The sequence below is a fragment of the Elephas maximus genome, chromosome X (assembly GCF_024166365.1).
Source record: "Elephas maximus indicus isolate mEleMax1 chromosome X, mEleMax1 primary haplotype, whole genome shotgun sequence".
Classification (NCBI taxonomy): domain Eukaryota; kingdom Metazoa; phylum Chordata; class Mammalia; order Proboscidea; family Elephantidae; genus Elephas; species Elephas maximus.
Genome location: NC_064846.1, coordinates 178,319,750 through 178,343,128, shown reverse-complemented (window position 1 = coordinate 178,343,128; position 23,379 = coordinate 178,319,750). Strand labels below are relative to the sequence as shown.

General features: G+C 41.2%; 2 protein-coding genes across 8 annotated transcripts in view; both read left to right on the top strand.

Annotated features, from left to right (window-relative positions):
- Positions 1-23,379, top strand: part of LOC126068549 (zinc finger protein 709-like) — a 476,820-nt gene that overhangs the window by 321,824 nt on the left and 131,617 nt on the right. For 6 of the 7 annotated variants that reach the window (XR_007515733.1, XM_049871210.1, XM_049871208.1 and 3 more), the window contains exon 7: positions 6,685-6,979. Coding sequence is in view for 6 of the 7 variants with exons in the window: in XM_049871210.1 (XP_049727167.1) it covers positions 6,685-6,979 (295 nt within the window). In the remaining variant the exon portion in view is untranslated. Of the gene's footprint in view, positions 1-6,684; positions 8,301-8,384; positions 9,119-23,379 lie in introns of those variants that run through there. The other variant, XM_049871205.1, reaches the window with a different exon arrangement.
- LOC126068555 (zinc finger protein 501-like) overlaps positions 22,081-23,379 on the top strand; it is a 119,189-nt gene continuing 117,890 nt past the window's right edge. Inside the window, exon 1 of the mRNA XM_049871222.1 lies at positions 22,081-22,390. The gene's annotated coding sequence lies outside the window, so the exon portion shown is untranslated. The remainder of the gene's footprint in view (positions 22,391-23,379) is intronic.

Sequence of the window (23,379 nt, the reverse complement as noted above, 5' to 3'; positions counted from 1 at the left end):
GTTTCGGTCTTAAAACATTCAGATACCTTCCCACCTTCTGGTCTGTGCTCTGGCTGTTCTTTCTTTCTGGAACAATGTCTTCTCAGATTTCTTGGATCGTTGCTTCCTATCCCTTGAGTCTTAGCTCAGGTGTTTCTTTTCAGTGAAGCCCAGTCTGAACCGCCTCCTTAGTGCCGCTGCTTGCATTGTCAGCGCTGCCGGTACTCTGGATCCTGCTCTACCTTTCATTTTTCCACTGGACTCATCACCTTTCCATGTTCCTGTGATGTAACGTCCTATTGTTGATGGCTGAGTCTCTAATCGTTAGAATAGGGAGGTTTTTGAGTTTTTCAGTTATATATCCCAATTACAGAGAAGACCGTCTGACAAATTTTAGCTTATCTAATTTTCTGTTACTCATTTTTGTTTTCTAATAAATAGATTTTCTTTTTTAGAGCCGATTTAGATTAACAGAAGAAATGAGTGGAAAATACAAAGTTCTCATGTACCTCTACTTCCTCCTGTCCCTCCACTTCAGTTTTCCATATTACAGCACCTAGTATTAGTATGCGAAATTTGTTACAATTGCTGAAGCAACATGGGTACCGTATAATCAGCAAAAAAACATAGTTTACATTAGGGTACCCTCTTTGTATTGTACGCTATATGGGATTTGACAAATGCGTAATATCAATGGATCCACCATTCTGATATCATGTGGAATATTTTCTCTTCCTTAAAAGTCCCTTATGCTCCACTTTTACGCATCTCTTCCCCTCTACGCTTTAACCTGGCAGCCACTTGTCTTTTTACTGTCTGTATCCTTTTCCCTTTTCTAAAATCTTACAGAGTTGGAATCTTACAGTATGTAGTTTTTTCAGAGTAGTCTCTTTTACTGAGCAATATTCGTTTAAGGTTCTGCTCTGTCTTTACAGGATTTTTTTTTTCTTGTGATTTAGGTGAAAGTTTACAGAGCAAATTAGTTTCTTATTCAAAAATGTATACACAGATTTTTTCATGGTGTTGGCTGCAATCCCACATTGTGTCAGCATTCTCTCCCTTTCCCTTTCCACACCAGGGCCACCGTGTCCATTCGTCCAGCTTTTCTGTCCCCTCCCACCTTCTTGTCTTTGTTTCTGGGCAGGTGTTGCCTATTTGATCTCGTATGTTTGATGGATTTAAGAAGCATGTTCCTCATGTGTGTTATTGTTCATCTTATAAGCCTGCCTGATCTTTGGCTGAAGGTAAACTTTGGGAATGGCTTCAAGTGTGAGTGAAAAGGGTGTTTGGGGGCCGTAGTCTCAGGTTCCTCCAGTCTCTGTCAGACCAGTAAGTCAGGTCTTTTTTGTGAATTTGACCATTTGTTCTACATTTTTCTCCCACTCTGTTGTAATCCCAGTCAGAACTGTCCGTAGGGGTAGCCCGGCACCATCTAGCTCTCTGGTCTCCGAGGCATGTGGTCTGTGGTTCATGAGGTCCATTAGCCCTTTGGACTAATTGTTCCCTTGGGTCTTTTGTTTTTTCCCCTCTCCTTTGCTGCTGACTGGAAGAGACCGATAGTTGTATGTTTTAGATTGCCACCGAAAAGCCTTTAAGATGCCAAACGCTACTCACCAAATCTTTACATGAGTTTTGATAGCTCACTTCATTTTCTTGCTGAGTAATATTCTGGGGTGTAGTTGCACCACACTTTGCTTATCTATTTATTCACCCACTGAAGGGCCTCTTGATTGCCTCCAGCTTTTGACAAGGATGAATGAAACTGTTAGAAATATTCGTTGCAGATTTTTCTCTGGACAAAGGTTTTCAGCTCCTTTGGATAAGTATGAAGGAGTGAAATTGCTGGATCATGTGGTAAGGGGATATTCAATTTTGTAAGAAACTGCCAAACGGGGTGTACCGTTTTGCATTCGAACCAGCAGTGACTTAGAGTTCCTGTTGCCCCGCATCCTGGTGTTGTCACTGGTGGGGAGTTTAGCCATTCTAATCAATATGTAGTGGTATTTTTTTGTTGTAGGTTGCAGTTTGTTACTGATACATGATGCTGAACATCTTTTCATACACCTGTTTGGCAGCTATTTGTTCAGATCTTTTGCTCATTTTCTAATTTGTTTTCTTTTTGGGGGTGGTTCTTGTTAAGTTTTAAGAGTTCTTTATATATTTTGAATTAAAGGAAAACCAAACCCTTTGCCATTGAATCAATTCCAAGTAATGTCCACTCTGTGGCTTACAGGGCATGACTTTCTTGCCTGTAATTTTTACAGAAGTAGATCACCATGACTTTATATCATGGTTCCGGTGGGTAGGTTTGAACTGTAAACCTTTACGTTAGCAACTGAGCATGAACTGTTTGCCCTACTCAGGATCCTTTTTTGAATATCAATCCTTTATCATATATGTGTTTGGGAAAGATTATCTCCTAGTTTTGGCGTGTCTTCATTCTCTTAACACTGTGTTTTGCAGAGCAGAAGTTTTTCCCTTTTTTAAAAACCATTTTGTTGTAAATACGTAGGTAATAAAACATTTTTTAATTTTAACCAAGTCCAATTTATGTGTTTCCATCATGGCTAGTACTTTATATTGTGTCTAAAAAATCGTCCCCAAACCTGGAGATCACCTAGGTTTTCTTTTATGTTGTCTTCTTGGCGTTTTATAGTTTTACATTGGCGTTTAGGTTTTTGATCCATTTTGAGTTGATGTTTGTAAAAGGTGTAAGATCTCCATCTGGATTCCCCTTTTTGCTAGAGGATGTACAAGTGTTGTAGCACATTTATTGAAAAGGCTAGTCTTTCTCCTTTCAATTGCTTTTGGTACTTATTCAAAGATCAGAAGACTCTATTTGTGTCTATTTCTGAGCTCTCTCTTCTGTTCCATTTATCTATTTGCCTTTTCTTTTGCCAATGCCACACTGTCTTGCAAAATTCAATCATGCAACCTCCGGCATCGTTTCTGTCACCAAGGCCATATTTTCCAACTACCGATTCTTCTTTGTTTCCAACTTTCTCATTCCAATCAACCAGTAATTATCAATGCATCCTGACTGCACGTTTGATCAAGTTGAGAATACAGAAATCGATAAAAATCTTCAACTTCTTCACCTTCGTGGTTGGTGCATAAATTTGAATTATAGAATCAGTCTCTGAAGAAGGACATCCTGCTTGGTGAAGTAGAGGGTGAGCAAAAAAGAGGAAGACCCTCAACGAGAGGGATTGACAGAGCTGCTGTAACAATGGGATCAAGCATAACGATGATTGTGGGGATGACACAGGACCAGGCAGTGTTTTGTCCTTTTGTACGTAGGGTTGCTAGGAGTTGGAAATGACTCAGTGGCACCTGACAACAACTTATAACATTAGACTCTATTTATGTTGGAATGTATGATTTTGTTGAGGGGAGCAGTCACTAATAATTGATGTGTAGTTACATCAGGTCTCAACATTTGAGAATTGTGTGGCGATCTGGATTCTTCTGTTTCCTGTCTCATTTGATCTCTTTTATTACCTTTTCCTGTTTCTAAAAAGGACAGGTGACAGACAGAACACCTGAGTTTTTGAAAACTAGGTGACTGACATGTAAAAATTCATAATTCTCCAAAATCATTCTTTTTTCTGTAGGTGAACCTGTCACCTTCTGATCTCCTAGAGTTCAAGAACATATGAGCAGCTCAGGGTCTTGGTTTGCCAGTTTGCTTGTTCAGGCCTTAGTGGTCCCTTGGCTGTGAAGGGCAAAATGAAAAACCGCCATTCTGCACTGTTTCCCACGTGTTAATACTTCAACCCTGCCTTCACCCTTTGCTTTTTGTTTTGTTGAATGTTCTGGTGGGTCTTATGGAAGGAAGTGTAATTGTTTTATCACAAGGAAGTGATGGTCTGCATGAGAGTATTTCTCTAAATTCTATTATGTTTTCTAACTGTTTTAGACCATAAAGAGGAATGAGACTGCAGTGGGCTGCAGTCAAACTGTGGAGAGATTATTTCTGTTTCTTGAAAGTATATGAGACAGGATGCAATCAGTGAGGAAGTGAATGTAGTTAGTGAAGGGAAGAGACTGATGACTACCCAAAGATAAACCTTGGTACAATGCAGAGCTTTGTGTCAAATCCCTTGGAATTCTTAGTTCCCCATGGCTGTCAGCCCCACCCTTCATTCTGGAACACATTGGAGTACATGGAACCTTGCTGATCCATAACATATGGAATGTTTTAGGACTCAGTGGTCATTGAGGACGTGGCTGTGGTCTTTAGCCAGGAAGAGTGGGCGTTGCTGGATGTTGCTGAGAGGAAACTCTACAGAGATGTGATGATGGAAACCTTCAGAAACCTGACCTCAGTAGGTAAGAAGGGCATCTTTTTTTTATTTCTTTCTTTAGCAAATTGAAATATTTGACTCATTGACTTTACTCCAGAATTTGGGCTGAGGAATGGGAATAAATGGTTAACTAAATCAGGTGTGGTCCCTTGGTCTATGGACCCGACATATCCTGAATTCCCTGTAAAGCTCTTTATGTACTAAGGTGAGTTTTCATTTTTCCTGTGATTAAAAGCCCTGAGGCTTTCTAAGTGTTGTAAGTGTAAGCATTGGCTTCAGGGTCACTATGGGACATTGAGATGTAAGTGGTTTGGGACCTTGTAGAGCGTTTTACAGTATTTATTACAACTTCAACATGATTATTTTGCTGTATATAAAGTCACGCCCATCTATCGTCAGAGATCCTGAAGAGGAAAGTATTGTCTCAGTGTCGAGGAAATGTTCATTGCTCTTCACTGTCTTCCCTTATGATGTGCATTTCTCCATTAGCACCATGTGAGCTATACCCATTTGATTTCTCAGAGAAAAAAAGGAAAGATCTGAGTACAGTGAGGATAGGCCCCATCCAGGGCCCGTGTGTCAGGAAGCACCAGGAAAGCAAGAATTTTTGGAAAGACCAGCCGTATATGAATGGAATTACATTTCAATTAGTCAGCCAGAAAAATTCTCTTTTGGGTTGTGGACACTACTTCACAGATACCCGAACTTACTTTTCTGACTTTAGCAGTCCTGTCAGAACTATGGTCACGGAGAGACTTTTCTTCTTTAATGTTACATTGCGCATTGTGTCCAATATTTTTGTTTTCAGCTCTCGTAACTGCACCTATTTATGTCACCATCACTCTCAATCCTCATGGAATTATTCCCTAGTAAATTGTTCTTTAACCATTGCGAACATGCTCCAACAGTGAAATGTGGCTAAGTCTTTCTTTGCTCATGGCAGCCTTTTTCCCCACTGACTCCTTTCTTTTTTCTTTCATATTGTGAACCTCAACTTGAATATTTGGGTTAGTCTCCCAAAACCTTATCGGTGGAGAAAAGTTATCCATATCCAGTGAATGTACAATGATGCGGTACATGAAGAATAATCCCCGGATGTCCATGTTAGGAGAAATCTGCATGTGGCATGGCAATATAGGTCACTCTGAAAACCAGGGGAGATATTTGAGGTGAGTGTCATTCAAACAAGAGAAAGCCGTGCCTCAGGAGAAAGACCAAAAGTGTCCTGACATTAACGTATAGACATACATGTTTACGCAGGAGCATTAGCACTTTCAGCCGGTTTCTGAATGTTCAGTACTCACCAGCGTAAACGAGTGGCAGCGTATGCATTGCATAGAAACGAGATCTATTCCCTGTCAGACTTTGACTGGAGTAGGAAACAATCAGCGGTGCCCAGCTTAAGGATGTAGGCTATTTGCACTACTTTGAATATGTGTCACTCTCCACAGTCTTGCCAATAATCCAATTTCCTGCATCAGGCCCCTGAGACTTTTGGGATCCATGTGGGAGAGTGGATTATTGGCGGGACATTGGAAAGTGATACACATTCAAAGTGACACACTTGGCTGCCATCTCGGAGTGGGGCACTGCTGTTTTTCTCCTACTCATGTGAAAATTGAACAGGTAACTGATTTTCTTTCTGTGCAAAGTATATGCTGCCTTTGTTTATGCAGGCAATTCCTAAACTGTTACGAACCATTTTGAAATCTTGAAATGTACTAATATGTACACATTCTCCTCAGTTTTGACTGTCTCTTTACCCAGCATTTTGCATATTTGACAATGGTAAAAAAGTCTACTATCCGACTATTTAGAGCATTGAAGATGGACATTTGGCAGTAATGAATGCTGAGATGCAAGGCATAAGTATTGCTGGCTGTGACGGTTAAGATTACGTGTCAGAGTGACTGGACCACGATTCTCACTGGTCTGTTAGCTATGTAATGATGTAATTTGGCAGTTACGTAATGATGTTGTCATCCTTTATTTTCTCATCTAACGTCATCTTCCATTTTCACATAATGCCAAAATTGCACAACAACCTGGTCTTTTGAACCTAGTCATGTTGATAAATGAGGAGAAAGTGTACACATACAGGTGTCTATGTATATGAACATAGATGGAAAAGTATGCATTTTGGGAGTTTTCATAATATAGCATATTCAAATAGATGAGTGAGATACAGGGTATTTGAAACATATTTCGCTTGGACACAATTATCAGAAAGCCTCATATTTTAGAAATTCAGTGACAGTAATGGTCGTGTCTCTGCTAGATGATTTAACCTAGGAAACCTGAGGTAAGTCAGGCAAAAACCAAGCACCTTCACTATGTTTGGTAACGGTGAAATGGGAACACATTTATTTCCAACACCATGCACCCTATTTTTTAACAGCAGTCATACAGTAGAGAACCTCCATGAGAGTAATGAGTGCACTCAGTCTTGGAAAATCTTCAGCTGGATTCCAGATCTTACTGTGCTCCAAAGAAACCCTCCAAAAGTAAACGCTTTTGAATACTCTGAGTGTGGAAAGATCTTCATGGATCACTCACCATATAACCATCATATCAGATCTTCCACCAGATGCAGTGCCTCTCAGTGTAAGGAATGTGGAGAATCCTGCAGCTGTTCCTCTCACCTAACTACTCCTTTGAGAGTTCCTCATGGAAATAAACCCGATAAATGTAAGGTATGTGGGAAGGAGTTAATTTGTATGCCAACCCTTAAGAGTCCTGTGACAACACTCACTGGTGAGAAATGTTGTGAATGTAACAAATGTGGGAAAGGTTTCTGTAGTTTGTCATCACTTTGGACATGTGTGAGTGGTCATAAACATACATGTAAAGAATATTGTGAAATCTATAGTCGTTCATCCCTCATTTTACCTAAAAACTGTCCTGACAGAGATAAGCGTTATGAATGTGAGGAATGTGGGAAAGCCTGTAGCTCCTCAGAACTCAGTATAAAAAAAATACATATTAGAAATCACACTGTAGAGAGGCCTTATGAATGTGAAGAATGTGGGAAAGCCTTTATTCATTGCTCCCATCTCACTTCACATACAAGAGCTCACAGTGGAGAGAGGCCTCATGAATGTAAGGAATGTGGGAAAGCCTTTATTCGTTCCTCCGACCTCACTTCACATAAAAGAACTCACAGTGGAGAGAAACCTTATAAATGTAAGGAATGTGGGAAAGCCTTTATTCGTTCCTCCGACCTCACTTCACATAAAAGAACTCACAGTGGAGAGAAACCTTATAAATGTAAGGAATGTGGGAAAGCCTTTATTCGTTCCTCCCACCTCGCTAGACATAAAAGAACTCACAGTGGAGAGAAACCTTATGAATGTACGGAATGTGGGAAAGCCTTTACTCATTCCTCATCCCTTAATAAACATAAAAGAACTCACAGTGGAGAGAAACCTTATAAATGTGAGGAATGTGGAAAAGCCTTTATTTGTTCCTCCGAGCTCGCTTTACATAAAAGAACTCACAGTGGAGAGAAACCTTATGAATGTACGCAATGTGGGAAAGCCTTTAGATGTTCCTCAGCCCTCACTACACATAAAAAAACACACAATGGAGTGAGGCCTTATGATTGTACAGAATGTGGGAAAGCCTTTCGTTATTCCTCAGTCCTCAATGTACATAAAAGAACTCACAGTGGAGAGAGGCCTTATGAATGTAAACAGTGTGGGAAAGCCTTTATTTGTCCCTCCCGCCTCAATTCACATATAAGAACTCACAGTGGAGAGAGGCCTCATGAATGTAAGGAATGTGGGAAAGCCTTTCCTTGTCGCTCATACCTTCGTAAACATAAAAGAACTCACAGTGGAGAGAAACCTTATGAATGTACGGAATGTGGGAAAGCCTTTACTTGTCACTCATACCTTCGTAAACATAAAAGAACTCACAGTGGAGAGAAACCTTATGAATGTACGGAATGTGGGAAAGCCTTTACTCGTCGCTCATCCCTTAGTAAACATAAAAGAATTCACAGTGGAGAGAAACCTTATGAATGTAAGGAATGTGGGAAAGCCTTTATTAGTTCCTACCACCTTGCTTCACATAAAAGAACTCACAGTGGAGAGAAACCTTATGAATGTAAGGAATGTGGGAAAGCCTTTATTTGTTCCTCCCACCTTGCTTCACATAAAAGAACTCACAGTGGAGAGAAACCTTATGAATGTACGGAATGTGGAAAAGCCTTTACTCGTCGCTCATCCCTTAGTAAACATAAAAGAATTCACAGTGGAGAGAAACCTTATGAATGTAAGGAATGTGGGAAAGCCTTTATTAGCTCCTCCCACCTTGCTTCACATAAAAGAACTCACAGTGGAGAGAAACCTTATGAATGTACGTAATGTGGGAAAGCTTTTATTTCTTGCTCATATCTTAGAATGCATAAAAAAACTCACAGTGGACAGAAACCTTATGAGTGTAAGCAGTGTGGGAAAGCCTTTATTCATTCCTCTAGCCCCACTTCGCATATAAGAACTCACAGTAGAGAGAGGCCTTATGAGTGTAAGGAGTGTGGGAAAGCCTTTTTTCAGAACTCGAACCTCACTAAGCATGTCAGAATTCACCATGGGGAAAGGCCCTATAAACATAAGCAATGTGGAAAGACTTTAGTTTTCCTCAGACCCCACTTTACATATAAGAACTCACAGAAAGTTGATTATTGTAATGTCAAAAATGGGATGTTTTGTCCTTACTGTTATGATTTTGATAAAGTTCTGAAAGTCAGCAATTAAAGATGAAAGTTTCTTGGTAAGTAAGAAATCAATACTAACTGAAAAGAACGGATCATTAAGAGTAATTTATGCCTTTGGGAGAAATGATGATAGTTTCATTGTAATTGTGGGACTGTCCTCTTCGGTGTTTGTTACTTTCTTAGTCCAAGCTAAACTTCACCTTTCTGAAAGTCGTTGCTATTACAAATGAGGCTGCTGGGAATAATTGGCTTTATATTTTTTAACGTTATTGTCGATGTTATTTTGCAAGCAATTAAATATGCTCATCTTGTATTTGGTTCAGACTGTTTTGTCATATTTGAAACGTTCTTTCCATTTTTTCCTGTTGTATAGTAAGCTATTTTATCTATTATAATTAATAACTCATATAGTGGTACTTTGAGTCTGTGCAGATATTCTGTTTTTCATTGTATTTTGGCCTACTAATTTTAGTATTCAAAGATAATTACATATCATTATTACTGTGGTGTTTACCAGATGATATTTTTTGTTCCAATGTCCAAAAATAGTATATCTATCAATTGGAATTCTGAAGGAAACAGCTTTTCCTTCTCTCCGATTTTATCATGTTTTTAAATGTTTGTAATACGATACGCAGTCCACAGATTATGAAGGAGTTCCTTTCCTAACTATGTGTTTAAGTTGAATTTTCATGTTGGAACAGTTAGGTATAACTGTAAATATGTAACATCGTTTAGTCAACTGTTTTCCTTAGAATATACTATATGGCGTACCTTTCTGTGCTTAAAAAGGTTTTAAAGAAACACTTCTGGTTACAATAAAACATTGTTAACATAATAGTACAGTAACAACAGTAATGACGTTCTGATGCACATTACAACGTTGTAACCCTATGTTATTACGAACCTCTGTCACTTCCTTGGGTTCTCTTTTGATATGCTTCTCTCACCTCTGACTTGGGGGTACTAGGAGGCTGCCCTCCTAGGCACTGCACATGTGACTCCCCTCCATAGGGTAGTGGGGGAGGGAAGTACAGAGCATGGACCCCACCCCTGCACGATTCCTTACCTGACCTTACAGGGGACTTCGGCCTGTGCCCAGTTCCAAACAGTAAGAACAAGCAACACGGTGACACTGCATCACCACTGGGCAAGGGATGCAGGACTTGAGATCCTGCAGGAGAGGATCTTCATTTCTAATAGGATGAGCCAGATTGGAAAGTCATGAGTCAGTCCAGTAAATGACTGGGAGGTGGGCATACAACAGGTAAAGATGGAGAGAAGCTAGTATAGATAAAAGACAGTAAAAGAAACAAGGGATTTTACATGAGAGTGGAAGAAGATCAACCCCGAAATAGTACTAGGCATTGAGACTAATGCTGACTTCACTCCTGGAATCAGAGGTACAAAGGGTGTGAGATAAAATTGAAAGCATTGAATTGATTTTTAAAAATCCAGAAGGAACCTGGAGAAAAGATACTTTTTCACAAAAAAATAGTGTCCACAAACAAGATCACTGGGAATTATAGGGAAAAAGGTTTGCCCTCTTTAACCCATCTCTGTTTTCCTTACCCTGAGTTCTTTATCCTCTTTTTCTTTCCATTCCATCAGTGTTTTCCAACTTTTATAGCTCTGCTTTATTCTGTTTATTTTTGTAAGTATCTTTAAGTTCATGTTATTTGGTTCCACAATCAACACCCATGGAAGCAGCAGTCAAGAAATCAAAAGACCCATTGCATTGCGTAAATCTCCTGCAAGAGACCTCTTGAAAGTGTTGAAAAGCAAAGATGTCACCCTGAGAACTAAGGGGCACCTGACCCAAGCCAGGGTGTTTTCAGTTGCCTAATTTGCATTTGAAAGCTGAGCGGTGAATAAAAAAGACAGAAGAAGAATTGAGGCCTTTGAATTGTGGCGTTGGGAAAGAGTATGGAACATACCATGGACTGCCAAAAGAACGAACAAATCTGTCTTGGAAGAAGCACAACGAGAATGCTCCCTGGAAGGAAGAATGGAGAGACTGTGTCTCACATACTTTGGACGTGTCGTCCGGAGGGATCAGACCCTGGAGAAGGGCATCACGCTTGGTAAAGCAGAGGGTCAGCGAAAAAGAGGAAGACCCTCAATGAGATGGATTGACAGAGGCCGCAGTAGTCGGTTCAAGCTTAGCAGATATTGTGAGGATGGTGCAGCACCTGACAGTGTTTTGTTCTGTTGTACATGAGGTCACAATGAGTCGGAATCGACTCGATGGCACATAACAACAAGAGGCTTTAAGTTCATGAAACCTATCTCCTGGTGTGTATCGAATGATATGAAACCTATCTACCCCCTTTAATTTTGCAATTATATGTTTAAATACAGAATTTGTGACTAGGTTTGGTGTTTTATATCTGTATGTTTCTGTTGTCTATGCTCGTTCATTCCCTGTGTGTCTGATAATTTGTTGTTCTGTGATAGACTTTATATTCTTTAGGTTTTCTTTTTATTTTGAACCACGTTTAAAATATAGGAAATAAAACCAGGACTTGTTTATATATTTGTTGTAAAGTCTCATCAGCTGTTAATATGTTGGATGTTTCAATTAAAGAGACAATTGAAGATATAATTTTTCTTCCAAAGGAATTTTTTTTTTTTTTTTTTAGTGGCTGGAGTTACTCTTACCAATCTCAGAAATCTTAGAACGTTCAGAGCTCAGTATTTCCTTTTGGATGACTCTCGGCCAGGCCATGTAGTCCCTGTGCTAAATGGGTGTGGCTCCCACTTTTGGGAAGCCTGAACTCCAACTTCTGCCTGTACATCTGAACCTCATTTCCGTAGTTTTCTAACTGAGCCAGCCTCCTGTTGGTTAAGTTCATGTGAAATGCTTGACCGCTCTGTCTCGTTCCATATTCGTCTAAATTGTGCCCAGGAACTTCTCAAGATTTTATTTTTTTATACTTTTAGAAAGATGTATTTTATTTCATCCAGTGCGTTTTTTTATTGTGCTTTAAGTGAAAGTTTACTAATCAAGTCAGTCTCCAACATAAAAACTTATATACACCTAGCTACACACTCCCAATTACTCTCCCCCTAATGAGACAGCCCACTCTCTCCCTCCAGTGTCTCTTTTTGTGTCCGCTCCAGGGAGGAGATGCCAACGTAGTCTCAAGTGTCCACCTGATCCAAGAAGCTCACTCCTCACCAGGATCCCTCTCTAACCCATTGTCCAGTCCAAGCCATGTCTGAAGATTTGGCTTCAGGAATGGTTCCTGTCCTGGGCTAACAAAAGCTCTGGGGGCCATGACTACCGAGGTCCTTCCAGTCTCAGTCAGACCATTAAGTCTGGTGCATTTATGAGAATCTGGGGTCTGCATCCCAGTGCTCTCCTGCTCCCTCAGGGGTTCTCTGTTGTGTTCCCTGTCAGAGTAGTCATCGGTTGTGGCCGGGCACCATCTAGTTCTTGTGGTCTCAGGATGATGTAGTCTCTGGTTCATGTGGCCCTTTCTGTCTCTTGGACTCGTAATTACCTTGGGACCTTGGTGTTCTTCATTCTCTTTTGGTCCAGGTGGGTTGAGACCAATTCATGCATCTTAGATGGCTGCTTAATAGCATTTAAGACCCCAGACGCCACTCTTCAAAGTGGGATGCAGAATGTTTCCTTAATCGATTTTATTAAAGCCAATTGACTTAGATGTCCCCTGAAATCATGGTCCCCAAACCTCTTGCCTTGCTACACTGTTCTTCGAAGCATTCAGTTTATTCAGGAAACTGCTTTTGGTTTAGCCCGGTTATGCTAACCTCCCCTGTACTGTGTGTTGTCTTTCCCTTCACCTAATGTAGTTCTTACCTACCAACTAATTAGTGAATAACCCTCTCCCACCCTCCTTCCTCTCATAACCACAAAAGAATGTTTTCTTCTCAGTTTAAACTATTTCTCAAGTTCTTATAATAGTCGTCTTATACAATATTTGTCCTTTTGTAACTGACTAATTTCACTTGGCTTAATGCCTTCCAGGTTCCTCCATGTTTTGAAATGTTTCACAGATTCCTCACTGTTCTTTATCGATGTCTAGCATTCCATTGTGTGAATATACCATAATTTATCCATTCATCTGTTGATGGACACCTCGGTTGTTTCCATGTTTTTGCTATTGTACACAGTGCTGCAGTAAACATGGGTGTGCATATATCTGTTCTTGTAAAGGCTCTTATTTCTCTAGGATATATTCCGAGGAGTGGGATTGGTGGATCGTATGGTAGTTCTATGTCTAGCTTTTAAAAAAAAAAAATTAAGGAAGCGCCAAAACGATTTCCAAAGTGGTTGTACCATTTGACATTCCCACCAGCAGTGTATAAGTGTTCCAATCTCTCCACGGCCTCTCCAACATTTATTTTTTTGTGTTTTTTGTATTAATGCCAACCTTGTTGGAGTGAGATGAAATCTCATCGTAGTTTTGATCTGCATTTCTCTAATGGCTAATGATGGTGAACATTTCCTCATGTATCTGTTAGCTACCTGAATGTCTTCTTTAGAGAAGTGTCTATTCATATGTCTTGTCCATTTTTTAATAGGGTTATTTGTCTCTTTGCAGTTGAGTTTTTGCAGTATCATGTAGATTTTAGAGATCAGATGCTGATCAGAAATATCATAGCTAAAGCCTTTTTCCCAGTCTGTAGGTAGTCTTTTTACTCTTTTGGTGAAGTCTTTGGATGAGCATAGGTGTTTGATTTTTAGGAGCTCCCAGTTATCTCGTTTTTCTTCTGAATTCTTAATAATGTTTTGTATACTGTATATGCCTTGTATTAGGGCTCCTAACATTGTCCCTATTTTTTCGTCCATGATCTTTATCATTTTAGATTTGATATTTAGGTCTTTGATCCATTTTGAGTTAGTTTTTGTGCATGGAGTGAGGTATGGGTCTTGGTTCTTTTTTTTTTTTTGCAGATGGATATCCAGTTATGCCAGCACCATTAGTTAAAAAGACTCTTTCCCCCATTTAACGGTTTTGGGGCCTTTGTCAAATATCAACTGCTCATATGTGGATGGATTTATGTCTGGATTCTCAATTCTGTTCCATTGGTCTGTGTATCTGTTGTTGTACCAGTATCAGGCTGTTTTGACTACTGTGGCGGTAGAATAGATTCTAAAATCAGGTAAAGTGAGGCCTCCCACGTTGTTCTTCTTTTTCAGTCATTCTTATTTATCCAGGGCCTCTTTCCCTTGCATATGAAGTTGGTGGTTTGTTTTTCCATCTCATTAAAGAATGTTGTTGGGATTTGGATTGGAATTGCATTAAATGTATAGATCGCTTTTGGTAGAATAGACATTTTATAATGTTAAGTCTTCCTATCCATGGGCAAGGTATGTTCTTCCACTTATATGGCCTTATGGTCTGAGAAGATGCTTTGGAATATTTCGATGTTTTGGATTCTGCAAAGGTTTGTTTTATGATGTAGTATGTGGTCTATTCTAGAGACTGTTCCATGTGCGCTAGAAAAAAAAGTACACTTTGCAGCTGTTGGGTGGAGTGTTCTGCACGAGTCAATAAGGGCAAGGTAGCTGATTGTAGCAATTAGGTTTTCCGTGTCTCTGTTGAGCTTCTTACTGGATGTCCTGTCTTTCTTCGAAAGTGGAGTGTGGAAGTCTCCTACTATAATTGTGGAGGTGTCTATCTCACTTTTCCGTTCTGTTAACGTTTGTTTTATGTATCTTGCAGCCCTGTCATTGGGTGCATAAATATTTAATATGGTTATATCTTCCTGGTCAATTGTCCCTTTAATCATTATGTAGTGTCCTTCTTTATCCTTTGTGGTGGATTTAACTTTAAAGTCTATTTTGTCAGAAATTAATATTGCTATTCCTGCTCTTTTTTGCTTATTGTTTGCTTGATATATTTTTTTCCATCCTTTGAGTTTTAGTTTGTTTGTGTCTCTAAGTCTAAGGTGTGTGTCTTGTAGGCAGGATATAGGCGGATCGTGTTTCTTTATCCAGTCTGAGACTCTCTGTCTTTTTATTGGTGGGGTTAGTGTATTTACATTCAGCGTAATTATAGATAAGTATGTGTTTAGTGCTGTCATTTTGATGCCTTTTTATGTGTGTTGTTGAGAATTTCATTTTTCCACTGACTTTTTTGTGGTGAGACGTTTTTCTTTGTAAATTGTGTGTTCCTCATTTTCATAGTAGTTGAATTTATGTTTGCTGAGTCGTTATGTTTTTCTTGGTTTTTATTTTGAGTTATGGAGTTGTTATACCTCTTTGTGGTTACCTTAGTATTTATCCCTATTTTTCTAAGTAAAAACCTAACTAGTATTGTCCTATATCACCTTGTATCCCTCTCCATGTGGCAGTTCTATGCCACCTGTATTTAGTCCCTCTTTTTGATTATTGTAATCTTTTACGTAATGACTTCAATGATTCCCTTTTTTGAGCGTTTTTTTTCTTTTTAAAATTAATCTTAATTTGTTTTTGTGATTTCCCTATTTGAGTTGATATCAGGATGTTCTGCTCTGTGACCTTGTATTGTGCTGGTATGTGATATTATTGGTTTTTGGACCCATTTCCTTTAGTATTTCTTGTAGGCTTGGTTTGGTTTTTGCAAATTCTCTAAGCTTGTGTTTATCTGTAAATGTTTTAATTCACCTTCATATTTGACAGAGAGTTTTGCTGGATATATGATCCTTGGCTGGCAGGTTTTCTCCTTCAGTGCTCTGTATATGTCATCCCATTGCCTTCTTGACTGCATGGTTTCTGCTGAGGAGTCTGAACTTATTCTTATTGATTCTCCTTTGTAGGAGACCTTTCTTTTATCCCTGGCTGCTTTTAAAATTTTCTCTTTATCTTTGGTTTTGGCAAGCTTGATGATAATATGTCTTGGTGATTTTCTTTTTGGATCAATCTTAAATGGGGTTCAATGAGCATCTTGGATAGATATCCTTTCATCTTTCATGATGTCAGGGAAGTTTTCTGCCAACAGATCTTCAACTATTCTCTGTGTTTTCTGATATCCCTCCCTGTTCTGGGACTCCAATCACCCGCAAGTTATTCTTCTTGATAGAGTCCCACATGACTCTTAGGGTTTCTTCATTTTTTTAATTTCTTTTATTTGATTTTTTTTCACTATATTGGTGTCAATTCCCTGGTCCTCCAGATTTCCCACTCTGCATTCCAACTGCTCGAGTCTACTCCTCTGACTTCCTCTTGCGTTGTCTTATTCTGTAATTTTATTGTTAATCTTTTGGATTTCTGAGTGCAGTCTCTCTATGGATTCTTGGAACTTATTAATTTTTCCACTACGTTCTTGAATAATCTTTTTGACTTCTTCCACTGCATTATCAGTGTTCCTTGGCCTTTTCTGTAGATTGCCTTATTTCATTTCTGAAGTCATCCCTGATGTCCTGAAGCATGCTGTAAAGGAGTTTTTTATATTCTGCATCTGGCAATTCCAGGATTGTATCTTCATTTGGGGAAGATTTTGTTTCTTTGGTTTGGGGAGTTGTAGAAGCAATCATGGTCTGCTTCTTTATGTGGTTTGATATCGACTGTCATCTTTGAGCCATCATTAAGATATTGTAGTGATTTAGTCTATATTTGCTGAGTCTTATCTTGTTTTGTTTTCTTTTAATATACGTAGATGGGCTACTAGATTGCGCTGTCTTGATTGTTGTAGCCCTTGAATCACTTATGTCCTCTTACCAGCTGGTTTGGGCTGTTATCAGATATATAAGCCTAAGAGTCCATTCACTATTCTTGAGTAGAATCTGATTTTGTGTCACCAAGTGTGTGGTGCAGACTCTCACCTATCCACCTAGAGAAGTAGTGGTGATAGTTGTGTGCACCATATTCTAGTAGCAGCAGGGTTTCACACTCCAGGGGGGTCAAGATGCTGACAGGCTTCCCCCAAGTGCTAGTGAGGTAGGTGTGTCTCTATTCCTAAAGCACTTTGGTGGGTGGGCTCTGCAGCTCTACCTTAGGCCCCCAATGCAAGTACCTCTACAGATTGGTAAGTGTCACCGTCCTTCAACCCCTAAGGCCAGAGGCTAGGTGCTCTGAGGGAGCTTCAGCCCTCAGTTCCCTGTTGTGGGTCAGTGAAGGCTCTGTTGAATATGCAGAGATTTCAGACCTTGGAAACTTGTCTTTCCAGTAATCAGCTAAAACAATTACAGTCAGATCTCTATCAGAAATATCTTTTCGTTATAATAGCCACCTTCTTCCCTGTAGGGATGAAAACCCAAGACTGTGGATCACATATGGTTGGCTGGAGCTGGTTGTGTGTTTTTAGTCCAATTAGGGAAGGATTTTTGGTCCCTGGGTTTTTTGTAGCTACTTCTCTCAGGCCAGGAGAATGGGTTAGGAAAAGACCAAAAAAAAAAAAGAAAGGAAAGAAAAAAAAAAACGCAGCGCAGTTCTCTCTCTGGCTCAGGAAATTCCAATCTTAATGAAGGTCCCTGGGAAGGGGATGGGAGGGTTCAGATAAATAGGAGAGAGTAGCACCCCAGAATATAGACAAAGTTACTTATCTTGCTTGGGATGACTGTTTTATGTGAGATTCCCGAAGGGCACGTCGACTGCGCGCTGGCTGGGTAGAGATTGCCCCCGAGGGTCAGGCCCCTGTCCTGTGCTTGCACTGCCTCAGAAGCCGCGGTTATTTCCTCAGCTCCCAGTCCAAAGCCCAGCGCCAAGGTTCCCTGTCTGGGATGCCGCACTGCCGCTGCAAAACCAGTTGCTGCCCCCTGGTGACTTCTCCACCTGTCAGCCGCGTCGCTGCGCTGTCTGTGTGCACTGGCTGGGCTTCCCCCGTGGTCAATTCTGGGGGGTAGGGCCGCGTCCCGTGTGTGTGCCATGACAGGATGCCCTGTTCAGCTCCCCTGAGCCCAGTCCAAAGCCCGGCGCCAAGGTTTCCTGATTGGGACGCTGGTCTCTGCTTCCCCGTGGTTGTTCGTTTTCAGTCTCTGTCACTGAGGTCAACTCTTTAGATCTGTGTTTGATGCTCAGGGTTCGTAGATTGTCACGTATGTGATCGATTTACTTGTTTTTCCGAGTCTTTGTTGCAATAGCGATCCGAGGTAGCTTCTACCTAGTCAGCCATCTTGGCCCTGCCTCCTAACATCCTTTCTTTTATTACCAGCTGGTAACCTTGCAGTCTCCGTGACTGTCATGTCTCTTCAATGATTTTAAAGCCCCTCCTCCTTCCAATTCATAAATGTCTGTCAGCTATTTGCATTTCAAATACCCATCCCTGACCGCAGAACTTTCTGATATCCTGGAAGAAAGGTTAAAACTGTCCCATGCACATCTTGCCATCTGCTAATCCCAGACTGGAGACCCTTATAAATATGTTACGGAAAGCAGTTTAATCAAAGGACAATAAAAGAAAGAATCATATACATATGGAGGTTTATTTACCGCAGCTGTTTCGAAGGGTGAATCTCGTCCAAGGTCATCATTTTCACAGTGATAACATACGTGTGAGAGACAATGGGGTGGTGAGGGGGTTCACCTTGCTTCTGCTTACTGGTGTCCGGGGTGGACATGAGCTTACCCACCAAGAAAACATTCCTGTACTGTGTGTTCCGGCACTATCGCAAAAATGTCTCCTTCATTAGAAAATAATTGAATGGTAATGATTCTAACTACCAACTAATACCTCACTGTTCCACGTGTGCTCCATGGAACAAGAGCAGTAGCCCCATGTGGGAGCTTTTCAGAAACAAAGTTTCTGGAGCCCCACCTCAGGCCTATAGAAATAGAATCTGCATTTTAACAAGACCCACAGGTGATGTGTTTTTGTGAGAAAGTTTGAGAACCACTGGTCTAACTGAAGGAAGAGTAAATAGGATCAGAATTACCTTGAGGTAGTGGAAGGTAAAAGTAAGAATAGAGTTGGAGGGGCCATAATTAAGCTGAATATTACAATGAATTTTGGCCTCCTAAAGATTATTATACACAAACTGATAATAGTGTATCTGGGGTATTCATTTTCATAGGCGATTAGAGGACAAAAACGTCTAAAACATCTCCTTTATGGCAATAAAGAGAAGTTGAAAAACAGCGTTCTAGGGGTATGGAGGTACAGAAGGCTTTGGTGAATCGTAAGTGGCACTAAATTGAGTTGATGGATATTGAGTATAATTGATAATCTTGGTATATTCTTGGTATACCATATTTTTTACCAAATACTACACACCTTCTACTTTGGTTTGCCGACTGTGCCCTCCCCTCACAAGGTATTTTTTAAGTGCCACCATCCCAAATTTTTTAAAATGTTGCTGTACAAAAATAGTTGGCATGGCACACTTACAAAAATACTTTGTGGGGGGAGGTCGTAGTTGCCAAATAAATGTAGAAGGCGTGCATTATTACATCTCAAGATTTCTATCTATTATATCCAAAGCACTTTGAAAATAAAGTTAATCATTGTTAGAGGCATTTTGTGATAATTTTTTTTGTAGTGGTTTTATTTAACTTTGCATTACTTTTGTAATTCCCTATATCAGACGTATAAAAAAAACCTGATAGTTTGAGTGTGAATACCGCTAGACTGAATCAAGATTTCCAGAACTCATGCATAGAAAATGATTGATTTACATACTGCTGCTGATCCTGAATTGCAAAGAATTGAATTAACCGCATGGGACCGAATGTACTAAAAGTTCACTATGGTTACAAATACTCCATCAGAGTCAAGCTCTCAGAACAAAATGGGACAAAAACTACATAAACTCACCCGTCTGTTGAGTCCAGGTGAAAAGCCAGGCCTATACTCTTAAACAACATAACAGAATTGAAAGCAAATAAAGAACCCAGGGCCTTAAAACGTGTACATCAATTCCTTGGTAAGAGTGACTCATTTCTACAGAAAACCAGGTCCTAATATCAGATGGGGTAGTTATCAGACCCTGTGAGAAAACCCGAATTCCTCAAAGAGGAAAGAAAAGATAAAACAAATGGGAACTCATTTTCCCAATGTGGAAGAAGTTGCAGGTGGGAACTCATTTTTCCAAAGTGAGCCCTGAAATTCCAAATTGCTTCTAATATATTTAGTTTACAGTGTTTTTCGATATGAAACCCAAAGCAGCATCCCAGTAGGTGGAGTTTGAGGCTCCCTTGTCAAGGATCCTATTCCCAGGGGCGGAAACTCTGCTCTCCCCAAGTCAAATAAAATTCCTAGCAGGGTTTGGTTACTGTTTCGTTTTACAGTGTACATCCACTGCATGAGAGTTCCCTGATGAGAAGCCTGATGCTGTGGCCCATCTCATGTCCCAGCTTATTCCAACATAAGTGTCTCTCTATTGGTAGTTTCCTGGAGACAGGCCTCCTCTCAGCTCCCTCAGGACAGGCTCCTCTTGGCCTCCTGAGGACAGGCTCCTGTGGCCCTGCTGTCTATCACCAGTGACTGGCAGTGGGCTTCAAAGGTTTGCTACTTTTTGTCCAGGTTCACTGACATTTCCTGGGTAAGCTGTAAACAACTTGTAGCTTGATACTTTTTCTCTGGTTCTGGGCTTTTCCCACACTAAAGCAGTAGAAACTTTTAAACCGATCAGTAAATTCGTAGCACATGTCAACTCCAACGCTTAGACCCTCTTACCTGCCATACTTAATGCCCTCTCATACAGTTCCAACATGTTGTTGCTTTGTCCCCAGGTGTAATCACCTGTGTGGCCCTGTATCCAAGTGTGCTGTAGGATCCTCTGGCTCCTATGAGTACTTAATTCTGACCTTAATGTTAGTGTGTTTTTCTTTCCGCGGTTGACAGAGCATTGTGCAACACCCACAGACCCCCTTTGGGGGGAGATTATCACATGTATTCTATGGCCGAGAGATTTTTTTTTTTCTTTAATTAACCTTGAAGAACTTTAGATCCTACTCTTTAAGCCTCTTTTATACATGCCTCAGGTCATAAAACATCTCTGGATGTGTGCACAGTAAAATGGAAAAACTGCTTCCCTTTTTCAGGGCTGTGTGGACAAGGTCACAGTAACTAATTATTCCTTCGTCTTTTACTCAAACTTCCCCTCCTTTCTTTTCTCCATTTCTAGAAAGGCATTACCATTTACCCTGTTGGTTATGTCAGAAAGGTGGAAATCAGGCGTGTTACTTCTGTTTACCTCAGTCACTGCCCATGAAATCAGTCTTCAAGTTCTGCTACATTCCGTCGCGGTTCCCCTCCCGGCTAGCAGCCGCCAAGCCAGTGCTTATCATTTCGTTTTGGCTGGAGCACACTGCACGGCTCTAAGCACAATTTGTACTTGGTGCCGGTACTTTGGGCATGCGCAGGACCTGAAGACCTGTGTCCTCAGTTTGTCCTTGGACATGGACTTCACGACATGATTCAACATCTGGACCTCCAGATGTGGACATGGGAGAGCTAAGGGCAGAGAGTTCTGGGCACCAAAACCAACCCCCAGAGGCCATCGGAATTAAAAGCATCCCCAACCCCCTCAGAGAGGGAGCACATGGCCTCATGTTTGTGGAATCCTGCTTTGCTCCTGGTCTCCGCAGACAATAAATTTCCATTTTGTTTCTCTTGTAACTGGTGGTTTGGTGTCCGTCTTATTTCAACTGGCTAATAGGACGCAACAACAGCCCTCGTTCGGTTATATCTCCTCCATAAATGAAATAGTGGTAATAAATATAATCACCATCCAGTGTTTCTTGCTTCCAAGTGTGGCTCAGCATCGCCAACACTACTTGATAGTTTTAGGGTCCTACCGCAGACGTGCGTAATCAGAATCTGCATTTTTGCAAAATTCACATGTGATGTGTGTGCAATCAAGTTTAGGAGCCACTGGTGTAACTGAAGAGTAAATAAGGCCATAATTATCCTGACGCAATGAAATGGTGCAGCAGAAATAGGGTTTAGGAGCTTAAAATTTCCTGGATATTACAATCAATTGAGGCCTTCGAAAAACAATGATTACAAAAACCGATACAGAGTATGTCTGAGGTATCAATTTTAATGGGTAATTTGGGAGAAAAAAATGTCTAAAACTGCTCTTTCGGGCTAAAATAAAGAGGAAATAAGGACGACTGGAGACAGATCCCTAATACAACCGGGAACTACTAAACCCAGCGGTCCCGAGTTGGATCGTTGTGGGTTCCCGTATGGAAGCCCTTCTCTGCGGCACCAGCATCCCCGGAAGCGGAAGTGGGCGTCCACGGTCGGTAGCTGTGGTCGGTGTCCGTACCGGTCCGCTGCCCGGCGAGCGCAGGTCGTGTCCCGGGTCTGAGGGCGCCGCCCCAGCTCCCCGCGCCCTCCTGGTCCCTCTGCTCCCAGAGCCTCGGGCCTCCCTGGAGCCGGGGAGCCGCCGCCGCTTGTCCGCTTGTTTCCTGCGCGTCCCCGGCCCCGCGGCCGCAGCTGCTTCGTGGAGGCCGCGGAGGTGGGACCTGCTTGTGTCGGTGCGTGGACAGGTGAGGTGATGGGAGCCGCGCAGACCTGTGGTGCTCAGGAAGCGGGGAGACATGCTGGGTGCCGGGCCTCCCGGGCGCCGGGGTCGCTCCCTGTGTGTGTCGGTGTGTGGACAGGTGAGGTGATGGGAGCCGCGCAGACCTGTGGTGCTCAGGGAGCGGGGAGACATGCAGGGTCCCGGGCCTCCGTGTTGGTGTGCCCATTTAGTCTTGTACACATGTGTTGTTGAAAATGCTGTTGAGCAAAATGAACCATCGATCCAATTTGGAATTAATGACTTCTTGGGTTTGGTATGCTCGAGTGTTTTGTTTTTATAATTTTGACCAAGATTACAGAAAAGGGAACATATTACGTGTTCTTCATCTTGGTAACTTTCCCTAAAGGGCAGTGAGGCAAGTTATACATATAAAATGTTTAACACAACCCCTGAGGGAGAATAAGTGCTCAGTAAGTAATATCTGCGATTATTATTATGGAAACCCTGATGGCGTAGTGGTTAAGAGCCACATCTACTAACCAAAAGGTGGGCAGTTCAAATCTACCAGGCGCTCCTTGGAAACTCTGTGGGGCAGTTCTGCTCTGTCCTATAGGGTCACTAATCGACTCAACGGCAATGGGTTTATTATTATTATGGGCGAGTCAAATAGATTTGGATTTTCTGCGACATCCAATGGGAAGATAGGAAGAATTTACCATCTGAAAACCATTGTGAGAACTTTGAAGTTCTATTAAACCTTTTTCTTTGAGGACACTGAAGCAGGCAGTCCTGAAACGGTTATTAAGGGTTATTCACCATCCTATAATAGTTGTTTTTCAGAAAAGTCTACTCTGGCTGCGTTTTTGTTACAACTTTTATAGCACTTCACCATGATCGGTTGAATCCCCAGGTTCCTTGTCCTCTCGTGGCAGGAGGCTGAGGCGCAGGTGCACAGATTTCAAATTGACCCGTTATATGACCTTCCTGGGGTGATAATAGAGCGCCACGGCCATT